Consider the following 13,734-nt stretch of genomic DNA (forward strand, 5'->3'; position numbering starts at 1 on the left):
AGCTGGCAACGCATTGTGCCATTTCAAATGGCCTGCAGGCGGCAAAGGCCCAGGCAGGCAGAGCCTGAGAAGGTCGCAAGCAAGCACCTTCTTGGGCTCCATCTACCTGCCTGCTTGCACCTTTGAGGATGTCCCCTGCCCCTCTGGCTCACATGAGCTGGAGCGGTATCAGGGCTTGGTAGGGCTGGGCGATCTATCTTGGCTACTGCTTCTTCCCCTAAGGTGGAGAGGAAGAAGCAGCCGAGATACATTTCAGAGTCAGACGCCGTAATATATCAGCATATTATAGTACAGTGGTACCTCGGGTTACAAACACTTCAGGTTACAGGCTCCGCTAACCCAGAAATAGTACCTCAGGTTAAGAACTTTACCTCAGGATGAGAACAGAAATCGCGCAGCCGCAGCAGGAGGCCCCATTAGCTAAAGTGGTACCTCAGGTTAAGAACAGTTTCAGGTTAAGAACGGACCCCGGAACGAATTAAGTTCTTAACCCGAGGTACCGCTGTGTCTAGCTGCTGATACATAATGATGTTGAAAAACATATATCGCCCAGCCCTGCTTGTGTCGCCAGGGAAGCAGGCATCACAAATTGGTGGCAGAAGAGCACCTGGAACTAGTCGGGCCTGCAGTCTTCCAGGCTTTCTTCTGCCACCTTAAGCACATCCATTTGAAGGAACTGCATATGTACAGTTGAGCATGCTGGAGTAATGCTCTCTGAAATTTTGGTTTTGGCTAGTGGCATATTTTCTACCAAAAAAAAGTCCATCGCTGTTTTAAAACAGTTACAGTTGTTATTATTATTATTATTATTATTATTATTATTATTATTATTATTATTATTACACTAAAAGTGCTTGGTTCAAAACTGCCACATTGAGTCTCATTTCACAGTTCTCTTTCCAAGGCCCATGCCAGTTGTGAGGTGGTTTCAGGTGGCTTACTAGCCAGTTGGGACGCAGGTGGCACTGTGGTCTAAACCACTGAGCCTCTTGGGCTTGCTGATCAGAAGGTCGGCGGTTCGAATCCCCTCGGCGGAGTGATCTGCTGTTGCTCTGTCCCAGTTTCTGCCAACCTAGTGGTTCAAAAGCACGCCAGTGCAAGTAGATAAATAGGTACCGCTGTGGTGGGAAGGTAAACGGTGTTTCCATGCGCTCTGGTTTCCGTCACGGTGTCCCGTTGCACCAGAAGTGGTTTAGTCCTGCTGGCCACATGACCCAGAAAGCTGTCTGTGGACAAACGCTGGCTCCCTCGGCCTGAAAGTGAGATGAGCGCCGCAACTCCGTAGTCACCTTTGACTGGACTTAACTGTCCAGAGGTCCTTTACCTTACCTTACTAGCTGTGTCTGCCTCACCACTGCAATCTGTGGCAGTTACCACTTGGTATTTTAACATTCTTACAGTGCCCCACAATGTAGTGTCACTCTGGGAAATTGCAACAGTTTGAAAACAGCATTTCCAAACTTCCTGATGCTGCTCAGGAAACCTTCCAAGGGGCAGAGGTGAATGGGAGCAGGGGTCAACGTAGGTGCAATGTGTTGGGACCCTGTGTCCTGGCAGCTGTCTTAGGTTGTAATAATAAATAAATAAATAAATAAATAAATAAATAAATAAATAAATACCAACACATATAAAACATAATGAAAGTCAAACATAAAAAACTTCCGGATACAGGGCTGCTTTCTGATGTCTTCTGAAAGTTGTGTCGTTCTTTATCTGCTTGACATCTGATGGGAGGGCGTTCCACAGGGAGGTCGCAGACCCTGACTCTGCCCATTAAAGAAATGGATGTTTTGTTTTGTAGGATTATCAGCAACAACAGCAAAAGCAAGCACACCTTCCATATATGTTGTTGTTTTTATACTATTGCTTTCAGCTCTTTCTGAATTGTACTTTGAAGGGACTATCTTTGCCATATATGAGTAGAATTGTTCGAAGCTTACATGAATTGTGACCAATATACTGTAGCTTGAATTAGGCCTTTCAGTTTAACGTGTGAGGCTCTGCAGGGGGAAAGTGTCCTTCATTTGGGAATCTATAACCTTTCCACTTACGCATTAGGTTAATCACCGTATCAAGACTAATGCTACCAGGACAGTAAATTATGGGGAACAAAATAATTGATCCAGGCATTATGCTTCCTTGATTTTTCTCCCTTATGTAATAAAATGTTAGAACTCAGCAAAACGCAGTGAGTTGGAATAAGATATACAAACCCTGTAAATCCAAAAGTTAATTTCCAAGTAAATTATAAAGATTTGATACTGGTCCAAAGCAGTGTCAAAAAGGTTTCAACCTACTTTCCTGTTGCCTTTATGTTCAAACGGTGCATTAATACAATTTTACATGTACCGTGGTTATCTGGCCCGTCTGCAGTGGTTTCTGACATTCAAAGAGATTGTATTGAAATAAATGATTTGCATTTTTTTAAAAATTGTTACACCAGGGAGAGTGGTAATACAGTTGAAATTAATTTTATTTTATTTTTATATTGCTTTCTGAAATCACAGAGACAGCAGTCTTTGACGGAAGGAAGGAGAAGGGAGCTCTTAGAAAGAATAATTGTGGAGCTTGTTGAGTTCATTTCTCCTAAAACCCCTAAGCCGGGAGAACTTGGCGGAAGGGTATCGGGATCAGTGGCTTGGAGAGTCGCCAGAGGTGAAATTGCTTTGGAGGTATTTAATGCATCGATTGGTGATCATTTTAGAATTCTTGGTTTATGCTCGAGTTGCAACTTATTGACTTTAGGGCCCCAGTCCAGAGAAATTTAATCATTCTGTAATTAGTCATGAGTTACTTGTCTTATTGATTTCAACGTAGTGATAGTAATATTTGTTTTAGCCATTACTGAGAATAAGAAAAACCCGTACGCCCACTGATCTATATATAGATGGAAGCAATCGAAAGTAAAGCAGGTAACTTGTTAGGATAAAAGTAATAATTCACTCCAAAATTTGTTGTCAGCTGTCCCAATTACATCTGCTCCGGGCAATCAAAATAGATTTGTTTTGTGGACCTCAAAGCAAAAGTGCTTGTTTTTTTGTTTTAATCAGTTGACTGAAGGATGTCATTTTATCATTGCATAGCAGGGTATTGTCCTACTACTACTACTACTACTACCAGTAATACTAATACTAATAATAATAATTATTATTATTAATAATAAATAAATTAGTTAATTTATACCCCATCCATCTGGCTGGGTTTCCCAGCCACTCTGGGCGGCTCCCAACAGAATATTAAAAACACGATAAAACATCAAACATTAAAAACTTCCCTAAACAGGGCTGCCTTCAGATGTCTTCTAAAAGTCAGATAGTTGGAGAAGTCATTGCTTCCTCTTCTCCCTCACTGAGGTGGCCCACATGAACAGCTACTAACATGTTACAATTCTGAGAGAAGTTAAACTAGGTTTGCTCCATTACTAAGCCAAACCACCTTGTTGGTTTCTGAAGATGGTAAATCAGGCAAGAAGATTCCTTCCACAACCTCCTTATTCTTCCCTGGGCAAGAACTCAAATCGTGTCAGGAATTCGCCTGGCAACAAGTCATTTCTCATGCGGTTGTTTCTTTGACCCTGGCATCATTTTGCTGGTTATTTTGGCCCCTCCCCGTTAGATTGATCAGGATGAGGTTAAGGGGAAAGTACACTGAGTAACAGGAAATATGATAATGGGTGGACTCAGGTGATCAGTCTTCAGAGATACAGTCATACCTCATGTTACATCCGCTTCAGGTTGCGTGTTTTCGTCTTGGGTGCCACGGCAACCCGGAAGTACCGGAATGGGTTACTTCCGGGTTTCGGTGCATGCACAGAAGCACTAAATCGCACTTTGCCCAGAAGCACCAAATCGCGCCGCACACCTGTGCAGACACAGCACTTCGAGTTGCGGGCTTTTCACGTTATGGGCAGGCCTCCGGAATGGATCCCATCCATAACACGAGGTACGACTGTATCTCTGAAGTCACCCCTGGAATATACTTGCATATGTATATGTGTGTGCATGTGTTTGTGGCAGATATTTATTAAAGGTAACTAGGGGACTAATAAATATCTTAATGAAAACCTAATTTGTACCTTTGGTCATAATAGAGCAAAGAAAGAATTTTTATTCCAACTGGAAAAGAGAAGGCCTCTAAGCTGCTCCACCTTAGGTACAATATAGTAGAAGATTGTTACACACGGATATCCAATAATAATGAAAAGATTGGTGGATGGGAAAAAGGAGTGTGGAGGATGGACTCTATGTGGAGAAAGGTTGAATCAGACTGGAAAATGGTGAGTATTGTACCAAGGAGAGTTATTTTATAAAACTTGATCGTTCAAAGTGTAATCATCTTGAAGCTGCAAGGTTTTTTGTTTTGTTTTTTGCACCAATGCGTCTGTGGATTTTTGTGTATTCAGCTTGAGTTGGTAAATATTAATGTCCAGCTTCAGATAAGATTGCCAGATGACCAGAGTAGCTGGGAATAAAAAGCAGTGTGTCTTTCAAAGCAGGGTGGTAGAGTTGGCTGAAGATAACAAATATCTGTTCCGATATTAAACCTTAAGTCTGACATTTCCCATTCAAAGGTGGACTGATATAAGAGCTGCCTGTAAAAAAAAGAAATCCTGACTTTCCAGAAAATTAATTTTTCAGCTTCACGAAAGGGTCTTTACATTGTATCTTTTTTCTTCATTGCACATGAGTAGGTAGAATTTCCTAATCCAAAGTGTTACTTCCCCATCTGCAAAGCACCAAAGTATGTCAGTCACCTTGCATTAATGAAGTTCCTACCAAGCTCATTTTCATTTCTAAAGAAACTAAATAATAGTTGGAACATATGCTCACAAACCTAAGGAAAGGAGACTGGCAGATTACAATAGGAAGAAGCAGACATTTTTAGCATTGGGCATAAACAGCAAATCAATTCCACAATACAATCAAAATGATGTATGAGAATTCTGCAAAGTATTATTATGTATGTTTCAGTAATGAATTGGAGCTATTCCTACTTACTGTTAAAAATTCAGTCCAATAATGGATGTTTACTCCAAAATAAGTCCCATTTTGCCTAAACACCCTTGCTAGCTAGGGAGTAACTCTCATTGAGCTCAATGGGGTGTACGTTGAATTAACATACATAAAATTGTCATCAGGTGCATACTTAGACTCCTTAGGTTTTGCTTTACAGGATTGTAGCTTTAACAAATACAAGTGTTTTTTTAGTGTGTTTCATGTGTGCATTTTGTTTCTAAATAGGTTTATTTAGCTCGGAAAGAAGGATCGTTATCTGGTTACATCTGCTGGAAGTTTGAGTGTGGCTCAGTTGGGCTAAAAATTGACAACATTTCAGTCAAAACGAGCAGCCAGACATTTCAGAGTGGAAAAGTAAGGTGGATGCTGCGATCTGGCAACACTGTAGTTGATGTAAACGGAGGCAAGTGTGATATTCCTAATTTTTTGAAAGTGCACTTGCAAGCAAAGCAAGAGCAATTAAGATTAATTTATGTATATTCTTTTAACTAAGCATTATCTTACACTGTTAATAATGCTTATTCATCATCACAACAGCCATGCAAAGTAAGCCATCAGTTCCATTTTGCAGACGTGAGACTGAGTGATAATAGCTGGCCCAAGGTCACCAGAAAAGTCAGTGGCTGAAATCGAACCTCAGGTGTTTCTAACTTACACTACAATCCTACCCATCTTTTCTCAAAAGTAAAACCTACTGTTCTCAGTGGGGCTTACTCTTAGGCAAGTGTGGGTAATATTGCATCCCAAAGCTGTAATCCTAAACCCACTTACTTGGGAAAAACAAAATAAAAAATTATTCCAGTAGCACTGGAACAAACATAGCAACTAAGTTTGTTCTTGGTATGAGCTTTTGTGTGCATGCACACTTCTTCAGATACACTGAAACAGAAGTCACCAGACCCTTATATATAGTGAGAGAGTGGGGAGGGGTATTACTCAGAAGGGTGGTTGGAATGGGTGATTGGCTGATAGGTGTAGACAACCTGATGACGACTGTTAACGACTGCAATTGGTCTTACAGGAAAAAGCAAGGGGTGAGATGGCTAAAGATAGCTTTGTCATGTATAATGAGATAAGAATCCAATGTCTTTGTTCAGGCCAGGTCTCTCCATGGTTTTAAGTTTGGTAATGAGTTGCAATTCAGCAACTTCTCTTTCCAGTCTATTTTTGAAATTCCTTTGTAGTAAGACAGCTTCTTTGAGATCTTGTATAGAATGTCCACTTACTTGAGATTGAGCACCATTGAACGCAATGGGAGCTACGATCAATCAAGCATCTATAGGATGCTACTCCCCCCCCCCTAGATTTTGTGGATTGAAAAAAGGAACATATACAATTCTGAGCTGCTCTTTGTTGCATATTGGGGAGGTGAACCTCCCTTGCTCCACCCTCCCACCAAGGGCTGCGTACCCTCAATGTGCTCATGGCCATATCACAGCAGATCCATCTCCCCACACACACTTCTGTCGTTTGCATTGTATTTGCTTTAGTTTCCCTCTCAATGCAAGTTACAGGTGCGGGAGCACAATCAAGATCTGGACCCCACAGCACGAGCCAGACGTTTAAAGCCCCTTTTCCATCCCCTGGGTTCCCAGTCTAGACTGGGTCCCTGGCAGCCAATTTGCTGTACTTCTGTTCTGGGTGTGAAGAAGAGACAACCGTCTCGTTGCAGCTAGCTCAGAAGCCAAGAATAACGCCCCATGGGCCAAACGGAAAACCTGAAATCCACATCCGCTGGCCGAAGGTTCCCCTTCCTCGCTTATATAGATTACAGACCTGACAAACAGTATAATTTGCTACCCTTTCCATAGAAGCTACTAAGCTGATTTCATCTCGTTACCTGCAAACGGGACTTAGATAAGGCACCCATTATAGACTGTCTTGTTCATCTCTCCTGTGGTTTTGGCTCACAGGGTTGTTTGTTTTGGGTCTTTATTAGACGTGAATCTTGCATTTGGCTGCAAGCATTGGGTTATTCTGAGGCAGGAGAACTTTTGCTCTCCTGCCGTTGGCAAAGCATCGTTGAAAGCTGTGGTTGGAACCAGTGCTGTGCGATATAACAGTAAATCGTTTGAAACCGCTGTGAAGAGCACATTGCGATAACATTTTTGAGCCTGCAATGTATAGCCAGGCGTCAGCCTGCCTGCTTGCGCCTTGCTTCCTCCACAAACGGGCTGCAAGGAGCGACAACTGGGAAGGAGCATGCAATGCAGGAACCCACGGCCAGAGAAAGATCTGTTTAGGGTTAGTTTTCTTTGCAAGTGAAATCTACAAAGGAGGCTGAAGGAGGAACCCAGGAAGAGATATGGTAGCAACCGAGGGAGGGAAGGAGCGAGAGAGAGAAAGAGAGGCGAGGGGGGGAAACACACTTTTTTGTGTTATGACTAGCTGACTTAAGCAATAGTCTGACAACAGCTCCTCTTATCTTGCCCAGCTCAGATCACTAGGTCTGCTGCTTCCCCCAAACCCCTTCCTTTCAGTGGGGGGGGGGGAGAAGAAGGGTGTATTGCAAAATAATAATGAAATAATAATAGCAGAGGCAATCGATCCTTCAAGCAGTTGCTTGCAACATCTCAAGAGGAGATCCACCCCCTCCACCTTTTCTTGCTTGCTTGTGTGCACACACAACACACACACACACACCATACCCAATGCTCTTTTGCATGTCTATGAAACCTGGTGGAGTCCCACAGGCTCAGCTTCCTGACTTGCTCCTGGAGCATCCGATTTCCTTCTCCAGCATTTGTTGGGGGAAAATATTTTTCTTCTTGCCTGAAAATTTCTCAGGGTTTGTGTGTGTGGTATTCAATGAGAAAGAGGCAAGGAAGGGGCCTGATGGTGCTGGAAGTGGCAGGGATGATGATGTGGCTGGGTGAGGACCAGAAGAAGTCTACTGATTGCTCTGAATCCATGGCTGGTGTGTATTTTCCGCCTAGTATTATCGCCCCTGGCAGTGGCTAGGCAGGTAGATCCTTCCCAGCGGTTTTAAAGCACCATGCTGCACGCTCCTTTCCCAGCGACTGTCCCTCACGGTGGCTGTAGGGGGAGCAGTAGGCAGGAGTGGGGCTGGGCAATTTCAGACATCGTGATATATCAGTATGTAGCAATGTTTAGCTGCTGATAAATGATGTTTTTTTAAAAAAGGGTATCGCCCAGCCCTAGTTGGAACTGCAGCAACTGAATGAACAAATGAGATTTCCCCTTCAGAACCCTTTTTGACCCTCTCCTTCCCTCTGCTTAACCCCCGCCCCTCTCTCTTCATCGCCCCCCCCCCAAATCCTTTCCATGATTGCACATTAAAGCAGCATGGCTGTATTCCTTTAAATGTGCTTCTTTTGCATTTTCTAAATTGCTTCCTGTCCTGGAGACAGTTAAGGCCCATCTAACCCATCTCCACCAATCTGGAATAATTTTTGGCATGATAAAAAACACACACCAATTTCCAGGTGTTTGCAATGCAGATCAGATGTACATTATATCTGACTGTGACCTGGGGGTGGGGACGGAACCCAAAGAAGAGAAGTCCTAAGTCAGTTTAAATACTAACATTCAATAAGCTTGTGTCTTGGGCTATACAGTGGTGCCCCGCTAGACGAATGCCTCGCTAGGCATTCGTCTAGTGGAAGGCTGCCCCTCAAGACGAATTTGTCTATGGGGCTGCCTCGCAAGACGAAAAATTTTCGTCTTTTTTTTTTCGTTTTGCGGAGCGCGACTGTCATTGCTGCTCCGCAAGACGAAAAACCCACTAGACGAAAATTTTCGCAGGACGAATTATTTTCGTCTAGCGGGGCACCACTGTACATTGGAACAGGCATCACAAATCCCTATTTGATTTTAGTATATCTAGGATTTTTCCTGAAGCAGATAAAGCATAAAAAACCTATGAATAATAAATTAATTTTGACAGTGGTTTGCAGTGTTTCTTTAACACTATCCTTCTAAAAATTAATGTTTTATATTGGTATTTAATACATATTGCTTTTTTAACAAAAAAATTTTTGTCTTTCCCTTCTTTGTAGATAAAAGTCTTCATTCTTATCCCGGTATTTCCAACGTAACAGATGTTATCTTGGAAGCTGAACTAAGTGGAGGGGATGGTGATATTGCATGGCAACACACACAGCTATTTAGGCAAAGTTTAAATGAGGCTGAGGATTGTTTTGAGATCATTTTAAAATTCAGTGATCTTTGAATATCTAGATAGATATTTACAGAAGACATCTGTATCAGGCAAGGACAAAATATAAAAGAAATATATGAACTAACATTGTATCTTTCTTATGACTGTTAAGAAGAAACAGATTTTGTTAATGTAAAAAGTAAATAAATCCTTGAAAACTAGCACCAAATAGTTACATATCAAAAGGAAAAGCTGCATCATTTTGCATTTAAAAGGCAAGAGAAATTAAGTCTGCAATTCTATGCACGTTTACTTGAAAGTAAACTCAATTGAACAAAGTAGGAGTTACCTCTGAGTAAATATGCATAGACTTAGGTTGCATATAATTGAAAATTAATATTTTCTTATGTTCCATCTATACTGAAAGTTTTTTTTTTTTTTAATTACAACCGAATGAAGATTTTAGCTTCTTTCAACTTTGGATTTTGGAATTTGTTAAAAATGCCTCATGTTATGTTTTGTGTCATCTGTTTGCTCATAATTTTATAATAGACAATTTATTGCATTCCTAATTTTGAAGTAAGATTATACAACTGCAGAATGATTACTAGCTCCTGATATCATTTTTGCTTGAATTTATTAGACTTTCTAAATTGAAACTTTGTAGACAAAACAGCTAATTTTGATGACTGTTAAGTCTTCCTTAAATCTCCCAAGATGAAATTTTATATATATATATACTAGAACTAAATATTTTGGAGCTTGGTTGGAAAAAAATAAAGGTATTGTGTCCCTTAAATCCTGTTCTGGCCTGTGATTTTAAAAGATACTGGTACATTAGGTTACCTCAAAGGATGGAGTTTTGATAAATAAATAAAAAACCTCTTTTTTGCATATCTTGTACTGTATAAATTTGGATTTACCCAGTTTTTGTAAAGCTGCTACTTCTGTTACGTTGCCTGTAGTCACTGAAGAAATGCTGTCTTGGGTCAGCTTGATGCATGCAGAACAGACCTTTGACAATCTAGCCCCGTATTTATGTATGTATGTATGTATGTATGTATGTACCAAAATGCCTGTAAAATGAATTGAGTGCAGAAACACTTCATTTCAATAGATGAAGCTGTTCCAAGCAAATCTAGGAATTCACATATGCCTGGTTCTCCACTGAAGTTATTGCCTTTTGAGAGGGCTCCATGCCTGCCACAGATCATTGGATGCTTATACTGGCTTTAAAAAAAGTGTTATGCCACAATATTAACTGGCTGTTGTTTTAATGCCAATCCAGCAGAAATGAATGGGGATTGCATCAGAGCAGGGTTTAGTGCAAGGTGCACTAAGACTGCTGTATTCACTATTTTACTATTAGCTTCCTAAGTTGCTGCAGAAAGCTTTGTTCTTGCACACTTGCTGCTGTAGATGAAATGGCCCTGGTCATCTCATTGGACTCGTGACTCATTTATCCGTTGATTTCAAAGAGACTTAAGCATAGCTAAATTCAGAGTCATGGGTTCGAGTCCCACATTGGAGGGAAGGATTCCTGCATGGACTAGTTGATGCGTATGATTCCTTTTAGCTCTACTATGATTCTATGAAACCAGTGTGAAAATAAAGTTGATAATAGACATGTATATAGGGATGTAGCCAACTAAGTCCTACTCCAAGTAGATCCATTGAAATCAATAGATCTAAGTCATGTCCATTTGTTTTGATGGGTCTACTCTTGAGTATTACTAACGTTGGATACAACCCAGTGTCTTGGCATTCAAAAACACGGACAGAAAGTTAAAATGATCCTCCATATTGCATAAGTGATCATAAGGGTCTAAACATGATTTGCTTATTATATTGACTTTCTAAAGGCACATTGAAGCTTTGCAAATGCAATCATGCTTAAATCACTAAAAACCTTTTAATAAAAATATTAGAAATAGATCCACTATTCAAATTTAAAACCCTACATTTTACTATGGTCATTATGCTGCAATCCTGTACACATAAGCTATTTTGAACTCAGTTTGGCATACACAGCTGGACTTGCGTTCTCCATTTAACGGAAGATTTTTATGTGAGCAGAAGTCTACATACAAGCAACATAGCTTAGTAAAGAGGTAAAGTTAAACAAAATATAAAGAGATGGGCACTGGGGGAAATGTGCACTTTTTGAACGAAAATAATTTTTTGTGTTTTCAATGTTATTTGGGCCTTTACAGTTCATAAATTCAAAACGCATCCTGTATATTAGGAGACCTAGAAGGGATCCGCAGTCCAATAACAATTCAATTGCAGGTATTCTTGCCATGGGTTTTAACCTACTGTGCACAGAATGGAAAAGACCATTCCATAAGAAGTTGTCATATAGTGAAAAATAACAACCCTCTGACTTTGGTACCTTGCAGACTAACACATTTATTGTGGCATGAGTTTGTGCAGGTTATAGATTATCAGATGAATAAAATGACCGGTAAACTTGGTTAGAGTTCTGTTAAGTGAAGGAGCAGGATTGTAAAATAAATAAATAAAATAAAATACCAGTAATACAGTATGGTAAAGTTTCTGAGAGGATCGCCATGTTAGTCTGTTGCAGCCAAAATAACAGAGTTTTGTTCTCAGACCCAGTCCTAAAATCAAGGTGAATAATACCAGCCGGGCCAAAGCATTTCAAAATCGCACCTAATACTGTACAATGCTTTAATGCTATATATGGGGTGTAGTTTCTTTTCGAAAGTGTCAGCCATGCAAATCAAGTGAACTCGTTATTCAGCAACTTAGTAGTCTAAACATCCTTCGAACAATATTTGTCAAAGTATGTTAATTCTTGGAGACTGGAATGTTCAGCCACTGAGGGATAGCCAACATGGTGCCCTCAAAATGTTGTTGGACTCCTACTCCCATCAGCTTCAGCCACCATGGCCACTGGTAAAGGATGACGGGAATTGTAGTCCATTAACTAGCCACCTCCATTGTAAAACACTTCCTTAGCTTATCTGTAGGAAGGCGCCCAGCCTCCATTGATCATATCAGTTTCCATAGACTAGGAAACTACCTAGACTCATAAAAACTTAGGCTAAAACCAGTAGTTCTTTCTGCAGCACATGTAATGTCCTATATTCCATTTATATAAAAGATGTGGCTTTGCTTTTCCATCAAATGGGAAACAGAGCTATTCCATTCACTCTGCTGAGGGATTAGCTCATTTTTTGCTGCTTTTCTCCCGGAACTGTTGAGACTCAGCTGATCGCTTTAAGAACTTTGCAACATTCAGAGCTGGTACCTGAGTTTGCTTTTGCCTTGTGTGTCTTGTGTTGTAGATTTTAAGCCTGCTCTGGGAACCTCTTTGGCTGAAGTATAGGATAAAAATGCTTTCAGTAAAATAAATAAATGGTGTTGTGCATAAAAGTTAGGGTGCACTAAATAATTGAGCACAACAGGAACGTATGTCTGAAAGCTGTAATACTGGTTTGACAAAGGTGGAACATAATTGTGTGCCTTGGGAAACACAATATTGCCACAGCCTGAATTGAGAGTCTCATGACTGTATAAGCATGTCTCATCACATTCTTCCCATGACCTGACATGCATGGCTGTCTAGTCCTGTAGGGTGATAGACCATTATTTCTGCATTTTCTGCAGGCTCTGGTGATGATCTGGAAAATAAGATAAAACCATACAATAAATGCATAGCAAGTTAAAAGTTAAAAACAAAGGTCAGTAACCCATTTGGGGGGGAATGCACTCAACTGCCTGCACAGGCTTAGCTGAATGGAAAAGTTTTCAGCAGGCATGTAAAAGTTGGCACAGAAGGCACTTGCTAAATCTATTTGTTGAGTATTCCACAGGACTGGGCTGATGACATCAAAGGCTCGGTTTCTTCTTGTCAAATGAGGCTCGCAAACTCTAAACAGCCAGTGATGCTCCTGTAGATAAGCTCAGTGATCAAGCTGGGATATAAGTGTTCAGGTGATCCCTGAGGTACCCTATATCTAACTTGCTTTATAAATGAATACAAGAACTTTGAACCTAGCTTGGGCAAGGTAGGGCAGCTGTTTTAACAATGCTATCACATTTTCTCAACCAGACCTTCTGAACCAGATGCAATGGCTGCCAAGTTACTTCTTCATAGAAGAGCAGGATATAAAATGTTTGTATATATGTTTATGTTTCCAACACATAAACATTTGTAGTGCCTTATGCAGATCCTTATTTCTAGTAATTTCAGAGTACGGGGATTTTGAAAGGTTATATATGTGTATATCAGGGAATTTTAATAAATACTGGCTGGTTGCCAAACTTTCTTAGGGAAAACATGCTTGAATGAGTTATGTCTGCATATGTCTGGGTGCTCTTGAAGTTGATTATCTGATTTCAGTCTATAGGCGAACAAACCCCTTTTCTCCCAGGCTTTGGCTAATTAAACTATCTATGGCCTTTTAAACTGGGGGCAGAGAGTATTGTTTTGTTTGTTATTCTGTTCTGTATTTTTATACTGTAAACTGCCCTGTGATGAAGGGAAGTATATGTAAAATAAATACATAAAACAGAGGAGTGTGGTCTTGTGGCTTCTCATAGACCTCTCATTAGCTTGTTTCAATTCTGTTA

The 13,734-nt window shown here is 40.5% G+C and overlaps 1 protein-coding gene across 4 annotated transcripts in view; it reads left to right on the forward strand.

Moving 5' to 3' along the window:
- Positions 1 to 9,570, forward strand: part of NGLY1 (N-glycanase 1) — a 22,971-nt gene extending 13,401 nt beyond the window's left edge. For all 4 annotated transcript variants that reach the window (XM_033165074.1, XM_033165071.1, XM_033165073.1 and 1 more), the window contains 4 exons: positions 2,508 to 2,672; positions 4,091 to 4,276; positions 5,241 to 5,418; positions 9,035 to 9,570. In XM_033165074.1, the coding sequence (XP_033020965.1) occupies positions 2,508 to 2,672; positions 4,091 to 4,276; positions 5,241 to 5,418; positions 9,035 to 9,207 (702 nt within the window). In that variant the 3' untranslated portion in view covers positions 9,208 to 9,570. The remainder of the gene's footprint in view (positions 1 to 2,507; positions 2,673 to 4,090; positions 4,277 to 5,240; positions 5,419 to 9,034) is intronic.
- Positions 9,571 to 13,734: the final 4,164 nt, after the last annotated feature.

This window comes from Lacerta agilis, chromosome 12 (genome assembly GCF_009819535.1).
Source record: "Lacerta agilis isolate rLacAgi1 chromosome 12, rLacAgi1.pri, whole genome shotgun sequence".
Lineage (NCBI taxonomy): Eukaryota > Metazoa > Chordata > Lepidosauria > Squamata > Lacertidae > Lacerta > Lacerta agilis.